We start from the raw sequence: 19,927 nt of genomic DNA, 5'->3' as shown, positions 1-19,927 counted from the left end.
ACAGGTACCCTAAAGTTATTGGCAGAGGAGGAGAGGAAAAAAAAAACACCCAAGAAGAACTAATGTGGCTCACAGAAAAAAAAAAAAGATATGAGGTAAATGGGAAGGAAAATATGAACATACATCCGTGGTGGTCCCCAGTGGCTGAAGTTTGGAGTTTCTTCTCCTTCTCCTTCTTCTCTCTCGGGTAATTCACTAATTTGGGGCAGAGGGAAGGGGAGGAATAAAAAATAAAAGAGGCATCACCCATGCCAGGTCACAATTCCTCACATATTTTGTATCTGGCAGCGAGACAGCAACACCTTCTCACACTGCCCAGTTTAAAGCAAATGTACAGAGTCAACAGACCAGACAGGAATTTTTGTATTTAGGTTTAAATGTACTTAAGGAATGCTCCAGAAATAAACATGATGGGCAGACCAAATTTATAAGCTGCTCTGTGATACACAAATCTGCACTGCATTTACTCACTGGAAATGACTATTTAAGCAATTAACATTTACTTTCTGATAAATATGCTGTGATGCTTGGAGAGGGATATAAACATGCCAAAAGCAGTAAGCAGATCATGATCCAAGTGGGAGAACAGATCCTGTGTGTGTTCCATTAAACCCTACAGAATAATCCCCTCACCTTATTGTGGAGCTGCTTGCCCTCTGAGAGAGGATTTCAGATGAAATTAGGGGAGTACTGAGGATTGGAATCAACAGGCCCCAAAAGCTCCACCACCCACTGACCCCAAACTGGTGGGGAAAGACTGGGACAGATAAAGCAAAAATCCACAGCAATGCCAGCTCAAGGCTCTTCAACACCATTGAAGTTTCCTGCAGAGGCCTGAGAGCCCTGGCTGAATTCTGCTCCTCCCAAAAGGAAGAACAAAGGGAAGGGAAAACCAGGAGGAGAGCTCCTGAAGGAGCCATGAGTAAAGGCTACATCCCTCTCCTCCAGGCCCCCTCACTGCAGTGCTGGCAGAGCCACTTGCACATTTCTGTCCCAAGGGAATATTCAAGGGAGGAAACATGGGAAGTTTTCAGGTTTTAAACCAAACTCCATCTCCTGTGAAAGCTACAGAGCTCTGTGTCTGTCTGAGCATTCCACACAGCCTTGAATCATGATTCAGCTGAGTAAAGCAAGAGGACAGTCAGGATTATGAAATGAATCCTTTCAAAAGCTGAAATCTTCCTCCATACCTGCCTGATGCTGTTCTAGGCTGAGCTAAGGTGGTTACTCTCCCAGATTCCCGGCTCTTGGGAAGAACATAATTCTCCTCTTTCAGGGCTTCCTTTCCAACTGCTTCCGAATCAGCAGCAAGCTCAGGTCCTTTGGAGTCACTCTGAAGCTTTGTCCCTGAAGAAAAAAAGGGGGGAAGATGTGAAAAAAGGGGGAAGATGTGAAAAAAGGGAACATTTGCTTCCTCTGTCCAGGCACCCACCAATTATTTCACCCTTGGAATCAAACCCTTTATCCCACCAGGTTCCCAATGCATTCAAGGCCAGTCTGGACAGGGCTTGGAGCTCCTTCCTCCCAAGCAGGGAGTGCCACTCCAGGCAGGTTGATAAATTTATTTCTCTGATGAATCTACCAAATCCCAAGCATCCATCTGTGGCCATCTGACAAGGAGAAATCTGAGCACAGATCCAAAGACTGTCCCAGGATATGGGGCAATTTTCTACCACACAGATCACCTGCAAATTTCTGGTTGTGCTAAAGTCACCTCCAGAGCCTGTCACTTTATTTCTGTATTTATTTATCACTGGTCAGATTTGGAGGAGGAAGCAAGATTATAAAGCTGAAACCCATTTCATGCCAGACTGTCCTTGAGCCTGCAGAACTCTTGATTTGAATATTTTCCCATTTGAAAGTATTTTTGTTTTGGTTAAAAAATTGAAATTTGTAAATACGAAATTATGAGATAAAGAGAAACCTTCTTACAAACCTAAATTCATCTCAGTTTTCACTTCTGCCTGGGTAGTTTCAGTATCAAATATGTCTTTTTGGTAGCTGCTGGGAGCTGTGGTTCCAGAAATGTATGACCTTAAAGCAGCATTCTCTTCACACTTCACAGAGGAGAAAAGAAGTAATTAAAGTTAGAAAGCAATGGTATTAACTTACACAGGGGTATTTGACAGGAACATTAATTTTTACAGCAAACATACACATTTCCTCAGCTACATTCATATTTATTCAGGTAACTATGAAATACTAACTGCTCATTTAAATACTAACTGCTCATTTATGCACTGCATTAAGAAGAGGCATGAGAAATGTTACATGCAATTGAAATATAAAGCAACTGTATCTTTCTCCTCACCTGTAATTCAGACAAAAATTTCTTTCCTTTTGCTCATTTGTTTTTTATAAGTAACAAACAAATAAATTTAATTTTGTGCACTGTGGTATAAAACTGTCAGTAGAAACTTCCTTTTATCTGTTTATACACATACTGCTTAAGGGGACAAGCCAAACGAAACCTGAAATTCTCTGTGGCTGTGATGTCAAATCCTTTTCCACTCCATTTTTTCTCATGTAAAAGCACACACGCCTCAGAAGCTGGTGCATGGGAGGCTGATAATATCAGTTTTTTGTTTGGTGAGGGGATGAACAAAGAATCAGACAGAAAAAATAATTCTCAGTACTTGAGAAAGATGTACAAATAAGAGTTTTGCAATTTACCTGAACCTGTCTCCTCCCACTCCTTAATCCACTACTATCCTTGCCACAATTCCTTCCACCATATCAGCTTTTACTCAAATACACAATCTGGCTGAAGGAACTGATTTGGGTTTATAAAAATAAGGAAAAGAGGGAGTTCCTTTCACTGAACCCTCTGGACTCTCAAACCCATGATGTGACATTCTGCTATTACTGACATGCCCGATACCAGCACAGCTTCCAAAAAAAAAACCCCAAACCCACAAAAAAAACCCCAAACCCACAAGTTTTTGGGTAAAATGACAAATTCAGGATGCCTGTAAATACACCAATACACGTATTTCACTCCAGCAGGTAAATATAATACAGGCAATAGGTTACCTAAAAAACCTTCCAAAATGTACAGAAGGATAGACTGGTGTCTGCTAGAGGTACACAAGTCAATAAATCAATTGTCTAAGTTTAATAAATGAAATCCTAGTAATTAAACTAAATTTAATAAATTAAATTCTAGTCATTAAAACCCTAGAGAGAGTCCTGAGGGTTCGGGTTTGGAGTCTGCCCTGAGGGACCTGTGCTCAGCACAGCATTCCTTACCATTTGATCTTTCCTGAATGGATATTCCAGGGACTCTTTGGCATTTAGGCTAACACTGGATCTTAAATCTTGTATTTCATCATCCTCCAGTTGCTCTGCCCATCGTTCTGTGTCCAGGTTCCTGTCTGAAGCTGCCTCCTCTCCACCTGATGCATCATCCCCCTTCAGGAAGTCTGAATCCTCCTCATATTCCTCATCCACCAACATTTCCCGTTCCTCCTCCACGTCCTCTGCTCTGACTTTCAGAAACTCACACATCTCCCAGGACTCCTTCCCATACTCCTCATCCTTCTGAGAAAGCTGAAATGACCTTCCCAAGTCCAGATGGGGCTCATCAACGAGTTCTTCTTTGAAAGGCACCTCGTCCCTGAAACCCTGCAAAGATCATTAAAGAAATACAGATTTTACACCATGTTTCCACCCCACTCTTTTAAAGCTGTGCTTTATTTTCTGCCCACGTTAAAAGTACATCCTGATTTAAAAGATCTTCTACCTTTTGCGTTTTCTAAAAGAAAATAGACTCTCTGACTTATGATTTTAACACTGAAAGTAGACAGTGCAATTATTTTTTTTTCAATATAAAGAAATTTAAGTTGCACAGCTTAGATGCTGCTGCAGCCATTTGGAAAAACCAATCTGGCCTGAAGTTAGGGAATGAAATTATTAATTAACACTGAAACAGCCATAGGAAAGAGTACATATAAATCTAGTTAAAGTATCTCTGTGCTTCAGACATATCTGCTGTTGCTTCATGAATGCATGAACATTTCTTGAAATGCTATCAGCTAAATAAACAGCCCAAGAGTTTGATTATGCAACAGTGTCAGCAACTTAAACACCCCACAAAAACCCCCAAATAAAAGCCATACTTGCTTGCCCCTACCTTGGATATTCCATCCAACTTTTAACCTGGGGCAGAGGGGAAATGGAAGACCCAAATACCCCCCCCCAAAAAAAGGATATAAATGACTGTTCATTACCTTCCAGTGCTCAAGCCACAGAGCAACCAACCAAAAAAACCAACAAAACCGAGGGAAAAGGTATAAAAACCCACTCTGAAAGATCTCACTCAGCAGCTCCTTCTTTGGGATTTGTCACGTGCTCCCCCAGCTTCCAACAATTCCTGTTTCCCCAGATGGAATGGGGTGCTGATCACTGGCTCTCAGTGAGGCTGCACAGGCAGCTGGGATTTCATGCCCTGCACTTATCCCAGCATTTTGCCACACACTGAGAGCTTTCCCCTCTTTTCCTGCAGGCCACCAAACCCCTGTGGCCCACAGAACCCCCAAACCCAACTTCAACGCCCTGAGCCCCCAGACTCCCAAAACCAAGGGACAGACTCAGGGCTCCTTCCTCAAAATGTTTTTGTTTCTGCTTCCTGCCCCTTCCCAGGCTCCCCACGGCTCTGCACCACTTCTGACCTTCGGTGTCAGGATCCTGTTTTGTTACATTTGTACAAATACAGAAGGAAAGCCCCAGACACTGGCAAGATGTTTGTATAACTTAAGTGAGAGGCAGGAGAGAAAACAGGAGAGAGGCAGGAGCGTAAGGAAACAATGCAGCCAATAGCTGGCACGAGAGCAGAGCACCAGCAACCCAGAAATTAGCCCATTTTATTAATTTAATTAGCATTAAATGTCCCTTTAAGCCATCTGATCTGTGTACCTCGATCTCACAAAACCCCCAGGCTGAAGAGATCCTGATTCTCTCCATGTTCACTTCATTCCCCTCGGCTCCTGCGGCGTCGTTCTCCCAACACTTCCCCAAGTCCAGGGCACATAAATCAGCTTTCTCTGCCCAGAACCACGCAGGGTTTGTGTCCCTGACCCAGCAGTTTGCTCTGCATCCTCCCTGACTGCTGCACTGCAGCACCAGACACCACTAACACCACAGGGAATGCTGCAAACACGACACCGAGGCAAATAAAATCCCCAAATTCCATCGTTTTGGGGCTGAAATTCTGGTTGCCAGTGCCTCAGAGTGGGAGCCAGCAGAACACACCACTCCTGGCTACCTGTGTGAGCAGGTAAGATACTAAAAAATAATTTTGGCTACTACTAAAGCTGTCACACATGAGGTAAAAAAAAATGCAAGTAAATTTGCCTGTGGGTGTTTTGGCCAAATTGATCGTTCCAGTTTCAGGACTTTAAGATAAAATATTTTCTTTAAAAATACTTAATGACATTGGTTTTATTTAGGAAGTAGAAAACCAGTCTAAGCTGGCAGAGGATAAATTCTCTGCAACCCTTCTCATGCCCCCAGAAAACAACAAATGCCATTTCACATTGTGAAAATCAGTAAATATCCCTTATCATCATCCTGGCTAATTTCTTCACACTGTACCCACATCTACCCTACAATACTTCTCCTTTTGGTGCTTCTAATCTACCATTTCAGCATTAAAACCAGTTTTGCATCCAGAGACAGGTACACATGTTCAGCTACAAGAAAATCTGGAATTTATTTTTCTTCCTGTGTTGCAGTTCTGCATGATCCTTTATGTGTTGTATTTTCTGGTGTAAAAAGAATACATTTACCAGCATGAATTTTGCAAAGCACTGGAGAACAGATGAAAGTTACAAGATATCCACATCTCTCTAGCTCTGCGCTGGTGAGAACTGCAATATTATTGCCTATTACCCTGGTATCTGAGTTTCTCACTATCTTTAATGCCACATCCTCCCACAATAAACAGAATTATTTCTCAGATAGTAAGGATGAGGAGAGTTGAGGCAAGAGCAAAGAAATCACTCCAGAGAACATTAGAAGGCTATGAAGAAGAAAGTATTTCAAGAGTGCCTTACACTCTGAACTACTTTTTTGTTTTGCTTCATGATAATTAAAAGCATTCTGCTTCCATACTTTACTTTCTGTGCAAAGCTGAGCCCACCACTTCTGATTATAATAACAACACAGCATTCCTATTTCATATCCAAGGTAACCCAAGGTATTTTAATGACATAATAAATTTGATAAGGCAGTCTGGGAGCTGCATTGGTGAGTGCTCCCAATGCACTTGGCACAGTTTGCTCTTAGAGGGAATCCAATACTTTCAGCCTTATCTGAAAAACATACTGCATTTTTTTACTTTAAAACATCATTTCCTGTCTGTATAAACTGGAGTTGAACCAAAAAAAGTAACCAAATACCTGTGGTGCTTCAAGTATTACTGAGAAATTTGTGTTATCTACTGGTTCTGGAGACCCAGGGCTGCTTTTGATGCTGCTGGTATCCACACCGTGCATTTTCTCCTCCTCTCTGCTGTCTCCCTGAAAAAGGTAATCCAAACAATGAGTCGGGAAAATGACCAAAAAAAAACCCCCACATCTTTTAATAAATTAACAGGGAGAAGGAGAACCAGCCACTGGAAAAGAATCATAAAAACAGAAAGTCAAAAATGGAGAAGTCAACAGCTTTTGTTCTTTGAACATACTGGTTCAGATGCACTAAGACCTAAAGAGATGTGTAGGAAGGGAAGACAAATACAAGGATATGAACAACGAAATACCAATTTTTAGGAAAGGAAATAATATATTTAACAGCTTTCCTACACTCCTATTTCACAACTCCTCTACCGCTTTGAGTTACAAGCACTTTCTGATAACTGGGGCTTTAATTAATTTTGCCTGGGTGCCCTTGATGAACAATACTGCAGCATTCCCCAGTAAACTACTGTTCCAAAGCCTTGATTCCAGAAAAGGGAAATCCTGCCTGAATTTACAGTCTTGACTTCAAACAGAGCAGCTTTCTTTGATGTCAATGGAGCTCAAGCAAGCCCTCAGTAGTGTCTGAGAGAGAAATGGGCTCCAGCACACGTTTAACTGGGTTGCTGAAGTGCTGGCACCACATTACACCTGTGCACACGGGTCTGCCCAGGCACATCTCCCAGCTGCACGTGGCTGTTCTTGAAGGAGGAACTTGAGGATGCTGGTTTTGGACACTGAGCTGACCAGGACTTTTGACCCTCTCAAGGCACAGCAGCTCAGCTGTCTCCCAAACGCACACGTGCCCTATGCTGAATTCTCCCCACAAACCCCATGGGATGAAATAAGAAAAAAATAAATTAATTAAAATCAGTTCTTACCACTAAAGGCTTGCAGATCCCAAGGGAAACTGTCCCTGGGGGCACAGATTTCAGCACTTCCACTGCCTCTGCCAAGGTGGCACCATCCAGGTGTTTCTCGTTGACGAACACCAGGCGATCGCCCGGCAAAATCTGCCCCCCGCGCTCGGCCACGCCACCAGGCACCAGGGAGCTGATCACTATGGCTGTTCCTGCTGGATCCAAGGGGTCCTGGGGGGGAAATAACATAAAACACCCCCAGGTGAAGGCCTTGAAAGATGATGTTTGTTTGGGGCGTGTAAGGAGCACTCAAGCACGCTCATCCTCTGATGCTACGGGACTGAAGACGTTCAAAAAGCGCTGTCTGCCAACACTGCCAAGGTTTAGATTGTGCAAAAAGGAAGATATTCCATCACCTGCCTAATCCACTAATAAATGTTAAGATCTGAAAGGTGACTGATACCCTGCCTGATACCCTCTCCTTACACACACAGGCACAGCCAGGCCAAGCTGCAAATAGAACAACTACACTGGCAGCCTTCCACCAGCCTCCATCCAGCCTGGGACGTGCTAATGTCACAGAAAATAACCACTCTGCACGTCACCCAAGGGCTTCAGAGCAGCAGAAATCATGGCAAAAGGAACCACTGCAACGTCAGAAATTTAATTCAAAATCTGAAGCTCAAATGGAAGCCCCAAATATTGAAGAAATAGCAGCTGATGTGGGGTGTGTGACTGCAGCGTTTCTGCTCTGTCGACTCCACGTGACAACTCAGAAGTGACATTTTCTCCACCTTAACAGGGAACAGGAGACAGCAACAGAAGAGTAACTAAGATTGTTACTGAAGGCAAGGAACACTGTAGTGGTGGATACAGAGAGTGTCAAGCACAAAATACTATACACATTGTAAACTGATGCAAAGATATCCACTTCACGTAATATTTTATCCTGTATTAGCCTTTGCTTTGTGTCCTGTACCATTTCTATCATGTCTTCACTCATTAAAAAAATTATTCTCAATCCAATAAAATTACAAATTATTATATACTGGCAGGAAGATATACAAAAAAAACCATATGGGGTTTTAATTGTTTTATATATTTTTTGTTTCCTCATTTGTTTTTTTAAGATTGCAATTATAGCCTTTCTCCCCCTTGCTAAGGGCTCATAAAGTTCATAAATGCTCCTTGCATGCACTGGGCCTCCAAATACACAATCATGGACTATTTTTCCCTCAGGACCTGCATCTTATTCAGGGCATGGGAAGGATAAAAAAAGGGCAAAATTCAAATCACAAAGACCACCATGAATTCAGCACCTCAGTGTTAATTTGAAAACAGGAATGCTTTTTAAGCTCTTTATTTTTATATGACTATACACTGCTTTCCAAGAACACATGTTTTTTAAGGTATGTGCAAACATATGAGGCAATGCCTGTAATATCTGTAAAAGGCTGGAATTAGAGAAGTGAAATTAGAGTTCAGCAGGAAGAGCCACGCAGGGGCTGGATTCGAGTAAATAAAGATCAGCAACAATTCTCTCCTGTTCTGCTGCTCGATCCGGCCCTTTTACAATTTTACAATTTTGCAATTTATCCGCAGTGCACACAAGATGTTTCCTCCTGAGTGTCACGTCCTGGCAGCCAAGCCCAGCAGGCTCCCTGTGCTCACCTCCTGTGCCAAGGTGCTCGAGCTGCCCGAGCTGTCTGTGCCCAAACCTGCTGCACCTGGTGCTCAGGGAGGATTCCCTGGGCTTCCAACAGCATCCCCTCAGGACATTTCCAGGAACAAACCAAAGCCCAGCAAGTTCCGAAGAGGAATCCAAAGGGATTCCAAAATGTGAAGGAAAAAAAGAGCTTTAAGTGTTGGACGCAGAAAACTGAAGTTACTGCTGCCCTTTGTTCTTGGCAGCAAACCTCAACCACCCTGGAACCAGCACAGACTTGTAAATTGGTTTTAATCTGGGGGTTTGCTCCACTGCAAATTAGAAATAACCTTCTGGACATCTCTGCAGACCCAGGATCCAGAGAGCCCCTTCCCAGCAAGCAAGGCACTGTTCACATTAGGGAGGCTTTGCTGCAGAACTAAACCAGCAAGTTTTCCTACCATGGGCTCGTCTTGCCGTGGCCAGGGAGGTTTAGGCTGGTTCCCTGAATGGGTGAATGCTCTCTCAGCAAGACAACACCTCTGCTGACACAACAGCTTCTATAATATGACTTTTGCTGGCTTAGCTCTATTGGTAAAAAGTGAACAAAACAAACCCAGCACTCACCCCCACCCATGCAGAAAAGTTGACAAAATTCTGTGAGTGAAGGACTGGCCCAGTAATGTCAGTGCTGGCTGAGGATGGGGCAGAACCAGGTTCAAACCTCTGCTCTGTCTGATCTAAATCAGTTCTTTTCTGGGTTCTGGATCAGAACCACTTAAGCAGGACATGGGACTCTCACCATCAGCTGCTTCTGGGCAGGGTCAGTGGCCTAACTACTCACCTCTGATGAGAAGCAGTCCTGTTTCAACTCACCACTGAAACAAAAACAGTTTTGCTCAACAAATCATCATGTTTTGGTAGGAGACAATTTAGCTGAAAGAAGTGTTCCAAAAGGAAGAGAGACCCTGCAAAGCAGCAGCTCGAGGCAGAGAAGTTTTGAGGACAATGTGGTTATTTTCCCTGCTTCACAACACACACCAGCACAAGCCTGGAATTGCTCCATGAGGAGCAGCAGGAATCTTCAAAAAAGGGGGCCCACGTTAAAACTGTTGTGCAGGCAAGTAGGAAACAATTCCACTGCTGATTTCAAGCAGAGGGAGCTGTTGCACAGGGAGAGAGGAGCGGGATGAGCTGCACAGGGAGAGCTCAGCAGCAGCACCAGCAGTGTCAGAACCTCAGGGCTCACCAGTGCCTGAATCACGATGGGATTGCCACGAGGAATGCAACAAAAGCTGCACAAGAAGGCACAGACCCACTGAACTGCAAGGTGTAATCACGTATATCCATATTCTCTCTGTAATTTAATATTCTACCACAACTGTGGATTGCACTGTGCTTTCCTTATCTACACCAAAGGAACACTGGGATTTTCTTTTGAAACCTTGCCTTATGGTTTACCCTTGATCCCAAGCACATCCTAAAGAAGCACCTGCTAAAACAAGACAGCAAACACCAAATTCACATTTTCTAAATGGTGAGTGCAACTGGGCCGTGAGGGCTGTTGTCTTGTTTTTGAAAGAAAGCAGTGCTTGCAGCAGGATGAAAAACAGATCCTCTCCTTCTATACTGAGTGCAAAAGGTACAGTTTGTATATAGTTAGTACAGTTAAAAGGCAAGTTCACCCCCACGGTGGGATTTCAGGGCTGCCTCCACATTAACAGAGCAGCTAGAACCATTCCAAGTTACCCAAGAGCACCAGTGTGACTGCACACCTACCCTGAGGCTCTACACTCACTTTACTTGGCTCAAAGTGATTTTTAGTCACCAGCAGGCAGGAGCAGATTTCAGCCTCCACTTTAAAGTGAAGGCTCGTTTACCGGGATGGAGTTTGCAACTCTCCCACAAACCCAGAAGTGATACAATTTCAGTATTTCAAGAAATTATCACATGGCTTTGTATCAGAGCACAAGGGGAGTGCATGGACAATCCCATGCGAACTGGCCATGTTAAAATGAGCACAAATCACACAAACATTAAGACTGGAAAAGACCTCCAAGGTTGTCATGAACGAGCCTTGGCACATTTAAAGAGGAACTTTTACCTTTCCTGAAGGATTCCTGTACACCAATGAATAATGACTCATATGAGCAATGAGGAAAAGAATCAGACTGCAAGGCAGTGAGGAGACAAAGCCCCTGAAGCCAAAAAGCTCATTTTTAAGAGAAGAATCACATTCTGGAACGTTTGCCACTTGTGTAAACGCTGAGAGCTGCCCCCTGCCATGTAGCAGCAGCAGCCCAGGACAGTGGCCCCCAGGTAACCCTTGGAGAACTCCTGTGCTGCAGCTGCTGTCCTCCCCTCTGTGCCACAGCCAGCCATGGATTCTATGAACTTGTTTAAAATAGCCACAGTTTATTCATACTTAGCACACCATATATTTAACTACGTTGAACCATAGGTTTTCCCTTCTCTCCCCCACCCCACTCCTCATCAAAACCCACAAATGTTTCCCGGAGTCCAGGTGTCAAATGTTTCTCCTTATTTTCAGTGCCCCGTTTGTTCTGGACTCATTTAGCAGTGGAGAGTCAGGCAGGGGCCACTGCAGTTGCTGCCCCTGGGATGCCTGGGTTCGGGGCACTATGAAATCTCTTAAAAACCTGAGCTCTGCTAAAATGTTAAAGAGTCCCAGGAGTTCAGAGGGTCCTGTGTGCAACCCTGGAGCTGCAGCTTTATTGTGGCTTTGATTACCAAAATGGGCACCACACACCCACACTCAGAATGCCTTGGGAAGCAAACCTGAGACAGAACCAGCGCTGCTGACCTCTGCCCATCCTGCTGGGACAGGAAAAGTGATAAAGCAGGCTGGCTGCTGCCTTGTCCCTCCCAAAGGTGGGGTGTGCAGCAGCCAAGAGAGGGCACTCCAGGCCAGCCCAGCTCCCAGCGCCGCAGGCATTCCCTGCTCTCACAACCCATCCCCAGCCAGCCATCCAGCCCCTCCCTGGGCTGAGGATGAGGAGCACTGAAACCACAGCTCCACTGGATGGGAGCAGCTCCCACGTTTGCCGGGGCTCTGTTTGTGTTTTGCTTTTTTAAAAGGCTCCTATGAAAATGTAAGACAAAGCTGCGGGTGACTGACATTCCCCGTGCAAAGTCACTCTCACTTAGTTACAGGCTATATTAGTTTTGGCATCACTTGAGATCTAAATCCAGCTAGCCCGACTTCCTAGAATATTTCAGCTCTCTTCAAGCAACAAACTGCCTGCTGCCACAAAAACACACATCCAAAATAGAATGGCCAAGGGTCCCAAAAGAAACAGTTTGAAACTTTTTTCCCCCCGTGCCATTTTTTGATTTATCTGAACATTTTTACAAGTGCCAATTTGTATACTGCAGGTTTCTGTGAGGGAGCCAAAACAAACGCCTAGGAGCTCAGAGGTCAGAGCAGCCCAGCTTCATTACATTTTGCATGGGACCACTTCCAGGTCTAACACACATATATCCATATTTAAAACTCTTCAGTGAGTAAGATACCAGGCTAGAAGACTCTTAGACACAACACTTTTGACGCTGAACAAGGAAAAGACACCCGTCAACAGTGAAAAGAAGCAGAGGCATTTTATGTTTGTCTCACTATTATGCAGAACAAAGGTAGAAGTGCACATGAGTAATGTACCTGCATGCTCAGTGTTGTGAAATTACTCAAAATACTCATCCATGCTCTCATTTTGTGAAGTGCCTGTGGTTCCCTTTGCAGAGCCACCCTCCACAGTGACCCCAGCAATGCCAATGGGATGCAAGAGCCAGGAGTGACAAGAACCCCTTTTTGTGCCTTTTCACAGCACAAAGTGCCTCCAACAGACAGGGAAGAGAGGGAGAGCCAGCCGTGAGTGAGGTCTGACTCCCTCCTTAAGGTGGCCTCACTTTGTGGGTGAGACTCAAGGCCCAAACCCTCCGTTCACTCACTCCAACATGTTTACAGCAGTTGGCCGTAGGAACTGCCAGAGGCACTCTAAGGCCTGGAAAAACATCCCTGAGGAAGTGCTCCACTGTTTTTTGTTAGATCCACTGCATCTGAGTGAAATTCGAAGCATTTCAGACCTGCTTCTGCCTCTTGTACTCGGGTTGCAGTCAGCAGGGCTGCTCAGGAAGGAGATTACACAACGCACAGCCTCTGGCTGTACCAGAGAAATAAACTGCAGGCTGATGTGCTGAAGCAACACAAACTTAAATACAGAGCAGTATTCAAGGAGGAACGCTGAACTTTGCTGTGATGTAAGGCAAAGCACTGGAAATAAAACATTACTATTTATTGATCTGCAGTGAGGGAATAAAGCAATGAATTTCAGAAGCTCTGGTGTGCAGCCGGCATTAATCAAAACTTCTGTTGTGGGAAATGTCAGCAAAGAAACAGGAATTCGCAGGGAAGGGGGGAAAAAACAGCAACAAACCACACAGAGCCCCACCCAAAGGAGGAGAGGGAACAGCAAAATAAAGAGGAGGAGGAGGAGGAGGTGGCACAATGGGTTTCCCACAGCAGGCTTTCATCATGTGGGATGTGAAATCCTATCAGCCTTGCCCAGCAAGAACCAACACGGTGGCCGTGGGTGACTCAGCCGGGTCTGGAGAGCACAGCACGGTCCCCTCCCCTCTGCTGTGGAGCAGGGACCCCAGGGAAAAGACCTCACACACTACTGCTCTTCCCAAACAAAAAGATGAAAGATAGGCAGTGGCTCTGGGCACTCTCAGAGTCACCGCGCAGTGGACTCAGGTGCCTGTCGCTATCTTTTAATTTATCAAACTTCTCAATCCATCCAAGGTTTTATCCGCCTTTCATATTTGCTCTCGACAGAGCTAAAGTCTCAGGGATTACATTCATTAGACTCTCTTAATATCTTAGACTTTCAGACTTTCCAGCTCCAGAAAAAACACACTGAGTGCTGACTACAGGGAAAAGCCATAGAGATAAAGAAAAAAAAAATCCCTGAACTCATAAGGAAGTGGAGGAAAGCCACTGTGTGATGAGATAAAGAAGGGATAGAGATGTGTGGGAAAGAAGAAAAAAATTCCAACAAGCCAAGGGAAAAAAAGTATAAATGGTATCACCTACACAGCCTGTGCTCAGCAGGCCTTAACACAGGTTGTGGGTTTGATCAGCTTTCAGATTCAAAGAATTCCTGAACTCGAAATCCAAGCAGAGAGCCCAGCAGCACTTGCACCAGTGAGGTGAGCCCAGCCTCAGCACTGGTAAAAGTCTGTGGAAGTGCAGGATGTGTTTTTTCACAAACCAGAGCTCTCCTCTGCATGAGAACCTTGCCTCACAAACAGCAAACACATGAATTATGGAAGACTTGCTGCAGAAAAAGCTGCAAAATAGAAGTGGGGACAGAGGACAGGCTGGGTTTTATCCAACAAGGATCAGCAAACAGTGATTTGGCCCAAAGAATCACAGAATCCCAGACTGGGTTGGGTTGAAAGGGAACTTAAAGCTCATCTCATTCCACACCTTCCACTCTCCCAGGGTCTCAGAATGCCATCCTGCCTGGCCTTGAACACCTCCAGGGATGAGGAACAGGGTGGACCAGGGAGCAGACAGAAGGGTTGGCAGAAAGGTTGCAGAGAATTTTAAGGCTACAGTGAATCACATTGAGAACAGGCAGAAAATTCCGAGTGCAACAGGACTCCTTGGATTTGGGGAGCAGCATCTTCCAGCGGGGTGAGGTACTAAGAAAAACAGAACACCTCATAAGTTCCATGAGTTTTCAGGATGCTTCATGCTTATCCATCAGCACCACCATATACCTCAAATCTCATCATTTCAGAACAAATTCTGAGCTGTCTGGGCTGAGCTCCTCCACACCCACTGCTCCATCATCTCCACATGCCCACTGCCAGGCCAGCACAGCTTCCTCCAGCCTCATCCACATTATCCCAGCCTGGCTGAGATTTACCGAGCAGTTAACAGAAAATCCAGCTACAGTTTTGTCCCTTTAAATTCTCGCCTTCTCTCGCAGGCAGAAGACATCTGTGGAATAATAATGAATTTCTTTGGTTTGGGGTTTTTTTGTTTTTATTAAAAGCTATTCTTTCTAGCAGGAAATGAAAAAGAACAACCAGATTGGAGAATTTGGGGGAAGAAGGGAAAACATTTCTAAAGGTTAATAGTAATAATACTGCTCAGCATTTATTTCATGGATATGCGACAAAGCAAAGAAAAACAGATGTTTTCAGTAATGCTCCAGTTTCTCTGCAAACTCAGGTATTGTCCAGAGCTGCTGCAGCTCACAGGGACAGGAGGGATGCTACTACAATTTGCCCTACAAGACAGCAAAAGGAGGGATAAGGAAAATCTCTGTCCTTTAGTGAATGCAGGACAATCTGGGGATCAGCACTGCTCTGTGAAAGGCAAAAATCTGCTGCCCTGGGTCTGCCTGGGGTAACCACAGCTGAGAGAAGAACACTTTAATAACTGAATAAAGCCAAAGATAACAGCAGTGCTAATACTAATAAATATCATGAAAAGGAACATAACAAAAAGAGAGAGAGAGAGGAATAAAACCTGAGGAAAACAAGTGGTGCACAGTCCTGATGCCCAGCCTGTTCCTGAGCAGTGATGCACCCCTCCTGGCCAACTCCCCCCATTTATAGATCACATAAATCATATATCATGAGCATGATATCCTATGGAGTATCCCTCTGGCTAGTGCAGAACACCTCTCCTGGCTTCTGGTGCTGCTCCTCACTGGCAGAGCATGGGAAACTGAGAAGTCCTTGACTCAGAGTAATCGCTACTTAGCAACAACTAAAACATTACCCTGTTATCAACATTGTTCTCATGCTAAATCCAAAACACAGCGCTGCACCAGCTACTTAGGAGGGAAATTAACTCTATCCCAGCCAAAACCACAACACCTTCTTAGTGTGGATGGGGGGAAAGGCTGTGGATATGTCTACCTGGAATTCTGTGAAGCCTTTGACGCTGTTTCCCCCAGCATTCTCCTAGAAAACCTGGCTGTGCATGGCAAGGATGGCCAAGAAGGCCAATGGAACCTGGCTTTTGTCAGCACCGGTGTGGCAGCAGGACCAGGGCAGTGCCTGTCCCCTGTGCTGGGCACTGCTGAGGCACCTGGAATCCTGAGGTCACAAAAAGAAGGACATGGAGGGGCTGGAGCAGGTCCAGGGAAGGGAACAGAGCTGGGGAAGGGTCTGGAGCCCCAGAAGGGGCTGAGGGAGCTGGGCAGGGGCTCAGCCTGGAGCAAAGGAGGCTCAGGGGCCCTTGTGGCTCTGCACAGCCCCTGCCAGGAGGGCACAGCCGGGGGGGTCAGGCTCTGCTCCAGGGAACAGGGACAGGAGCAGAGGGAACGGCCCAATTGCACCAGGGGAGGTTCAGGTTGGGTACTTAGGGAAAATTCCTTCCCCAAAAAGGCTGCCCAGCCCTGGCACAGCTGCCCAGGGCAGTCCCCATCCCTGGAGGGATTGAAAAGCCCCGTGGATGTGGCACTTGGGGACACGGGGCAGTGCTGGCCTTGGCAGTGCTGATGGGAACAGTTGGACTGAAAGGTCTCAGGGGACTTTCCCAACCTGAATAATTCTACGAGGTTTCTCCCTAATTTGTCATTTACAGTCCTACTGATGGCCCCCTCCAGCCCAGTGTCAGGGAATACCCAACCCCTAAATGTGACTTCCTGCCTCCAGGTTCTCCAGATCTCTTCCTGTGGGTCTGTCTGGATCTTGGTGTGAGACACACAGAAATCTCTTTGATTTCTTATCAAAGTGGTCTCTGCTCTCCCAAGGCATTAGTGGTGCAGGTTTTGGAACCCACTAATCGTGAACACCTCAGAAACTTCTCCAGGAATGTGCCCAACTGCATTCACCGGCTCTGAGGTCCTGGAAAGTAGTTTTTAAGCTGAACTCCAAGAGAATTTTTCAAAAAGCTACACTGAATTCAATTCATGACACACTATTAAGAATTATTTTACACATGAAGCAGCTTAATATGATTTAAAGGATGTAGAACTTTCCCATAGGGGGAGAGAAGCAAATCCTCCGTGAGATGAGTACCAACACAGCTGGTACTGAGGCTTACAGAACTTTGATGTTAATGAATGTGGATGGGTTGTAGAGATGGGAGAAAAGCTGCCTTTATCAGTTTTCCCAGTACCAAGCTGATAGCCATTGTAAAACTGCTTTTTAATACAGCTGTGCAGCTTTTGCCAGTAAGCCACAGGTTTCCATCACATGATCAGGTGAAAATGTGTTTAACAAAGACATGAATATGCTTCTTTGTTCATAACAAACTTATCACAAGAATAGACAAAGCTCAAATTATCACAAGAGGGCAAACGTTTAGCCAGCAACTTGTCAAAGCATTCCAGCCTGCATCTCACTGCTGAACAGACCAAGACAGTAAAAAAAAATATAATCTACATGAATACCACCTTCTACAAATAAGAAGTCAGTTTGCTTTTTTTTTTTTAACTCTACATCTGGAGCCTGTTTGGGGCATAAAGAAAAGAGGAAAGATATTTGGAGACACTTAAATTGCTTCACTTCCTGCCGTGAATGACTATGCAGTGATTTTGTTAGAAAAGAGAAAACAATTGTTTCCCATGCTCCCTGGGAGAAGGACAAAACATAACCTGCTGAATGTGCAGCAAAAGAGACTTCAGCTCTACAGCACGAAAAACGGCTACTAATAATAAAGGGAAGGCAGGAATAAGGCAGCTGTGGGGTCCCTATTGCCAGAGCACAGGAAAATCCCTGGAGCACTGACCCAGGCAGGCACAATTCACACAATTCAGGGCAACCTGGAGCTCCCGAGTGCTGAAATGCCTCTTTCTGCTCCCATGGATCACTTGGAGCAGGTGAGTCCATGAGTTCCTCCAGCCAGACAGCTCTCCAGGGCAGCTGGAGTGTGCCAAAGCAAGCAGGCACTGGGGACTTATCTCTGAGCACAGACAGGGACAAACAGCATCTCACAGTCCTTCCCAGGAGCTGTGTAAAATGTCAAACCTCCCTGCTGCACCCCTCAGCCTCTCCAGTTTCATGCACTCTGAAACAGCTGCTTTAAAAAGACTCTGACTTCAAAGCACAGTAAATTAAGCTCCACATAAAGTCCATTCAGCTTTCTGTTTAATTTGATAAAAGCTCATCAGACCATTCAAGTTACCTTCTGGTCAATACTGCCTCAAGAAATCTGCAATTCAGCTACCTGTGGTTTTTCCAATATTTCTGTAAAACATTACTGACAGAATCTGTTGGCCTGCAATGCATCAGGTCTTTGCTAAACACTGTTCCAGGGCTCAAAGAACCTTCTATCCTGCTGGGATCTCTTCATTTTCTCTACAAGTCTTTTGGGATTTTTCTTTCCTCCTGCTCTAATGCCCTGGGGTCACAGTTGTTTTTAGACAGCATTTCTTCTCTGTTTTAAACTGATAATGCATCTTTCAATTTCTTTCTAAGGAAGAGGGATTGGTCTCAAAAACAATGGCTCAGCTCTGCCAGGAGGCTGGATGGGGCTTGGAGGGTCTGGTGGAAGGTGCAGGGTTTGGAACTGGATGAGAGTTAAGATCCCTTCCAACCCAAACCATTCTGCGATTCTGTGATCAGCTCCAGGCCAGGCAGATTTACTGTTAAGCTGGATACCTTCAGGTCTGCTGACAAAGAGCACGAAATGCACTGAGACTGCAGCCCCTTTCCACCCCAGGTGATCCCAAACCCCTCCACCAGCAGGTCCTGGGTCCCTCCTCCCCACCGGAGCTCACTTGGCACTGCCTGTGCCAGCAGCACCACATAAAGGTTAGTGAGGAGGTGAAAGGCAGAGCAGCCTCTCCAAGTGGAAGGAGAAGGAAATGAAGGGACCAGAGTGTGCTGCTCCATGGAGGACCTGGCCAGAAGGCTGAGAAGCACAGGTTTTTAATGGCCAGGAGACCTCTGCAGCCTTCCCACCACAGCAGCATCAAGAAAAAGCAGTGCCTGGCCTAGGAGCTTTCACCAGGTCCCAACACAGTGATGACAAGAGAAAAAAACACAGGAGATTTCATTTTAAGACTTCTTCAGTGCTTCTTATTTAAATAAAAGAAAAAAAAAATCCATCATTTCAAGAATCCACAGGATCAGCTTCCCATCCACCTCCCCTCTCGCCAAGTACTGACTTTGCTGCCAGCAGAGCAGTACTCAAAAATTTTACATTTCCTGCAGCATAATTACAAATTACAACATTCAAAGGGGAAAAAAGGTTTTTTTTTAAATACACAGAGACCACAGGAAAATGAAGAATATCCTATATAAATACTATCCTGTCATAGCAAAGGGGGTAACTCTACCCCAAAGTTTAATGAACCTTATAAAAAAAAGGAAGTTTTAAGCTCGGTTTTAAGCCCTTAAATCCCTAAAGACAATCAAAAGAAAACACAGGACAAAGTAGAAATACTATTGATTATGCATAATTGGTATAATTAATTTGTAATTAGTTCATTAAAATATATAGGCATTGGAATTATGCTTGTACATTTCTGGGAATATCCTGCAAGTCACTTGGGATGTGCTTATCATTTATTTGATAGATGAAACATTATTAGAAAGACAGCCCATTAAAAATTAATATGCCAGAGTAATAATTTTCTCGATCTCAGCATTCAGTTTTCCACGTACTCAGACTCCTATTCTGCCTCACAAAGAACTTTTATTAATTCTGTTTTGCAGAGCATGACTTGGGAAGCACAGCATTTAGGACAACTGAGGCACAGCAGCCTTTATGCTGAGCATGCAGCCAGTTTTGTGAAACAAAATGGCAAATATTATAAATTATATACCACAGGGGTGTTCAGCACAAGATCTAATCCTACAACTTAATTTAGGATGGAAAGGTAAAGAGCTTTGTGCTTGAAAGCAAGTAGGAAGAAACTTGCAGAGCACTGGGAGCAGCCTGGTCTGTAACTGCTGAGCATTCTTGTGCTTCTGCAGCGTGT

At 44.8% G+C, this 19,927-nt stretch overlaps 1 protein-coding gene across 1 annotated transcript in view; it reads right to left on the bottom strand.

Annotated features, from left to right (window-relative positions):
* The window catches only part of PATJ (PATJ crumbs cell polarity complex component), a 143,931-nt gene that overhangs the window by 88,033 nt on the left and 35,971 nt on the right, over positions 1-19,927 (bottom strand). The window contains exons 18-23 of the mRNA XM_036388222.1: positions 7,334-7,543; positions 6,399-6,518; positions 3,250-3,624; positions 1,937-2,057; positions 1,191-1,347; positions 124-195 (exon numbers count right to left, since the gene is read on the bottom strand). Of these exons, the coding sequence (XP_036244115.1) occupies positions 124-195; positions 1,191-1,347; positions 1,937-2,057; positions 3,250-3,624; positions 6,399-6,518; positions 7,334-7,543 (1,055 nt within the window). The remainder of the gene's footprint in view (positions 1-123; positions 196-1,190; positions 1,348-1,936; positions 2,058-3,249; positions 3,625-6,398; positions 6,519-7,333; positions 7,544-19,927) is intronic.

This window comes from Molothrus ater, chromosome 9 (assembly GCF_012460135.2).
Source record: "Molothrus ater isolate BHLD 08-10-18 breed brown headed cowbird chromosome 9, BPBGC_Mater_1.1, whole genome shotgun sequence".
NCBI lineage: Eukaryota > Metazoa > Chordata > Aves > Passeriformes > Icteridae > Molothrus > Molothrus ater.
Note: the sequence above shows the minus strand (reverse complement) of the source record. Positions and strands in the feature narration are given on the sequence as shown.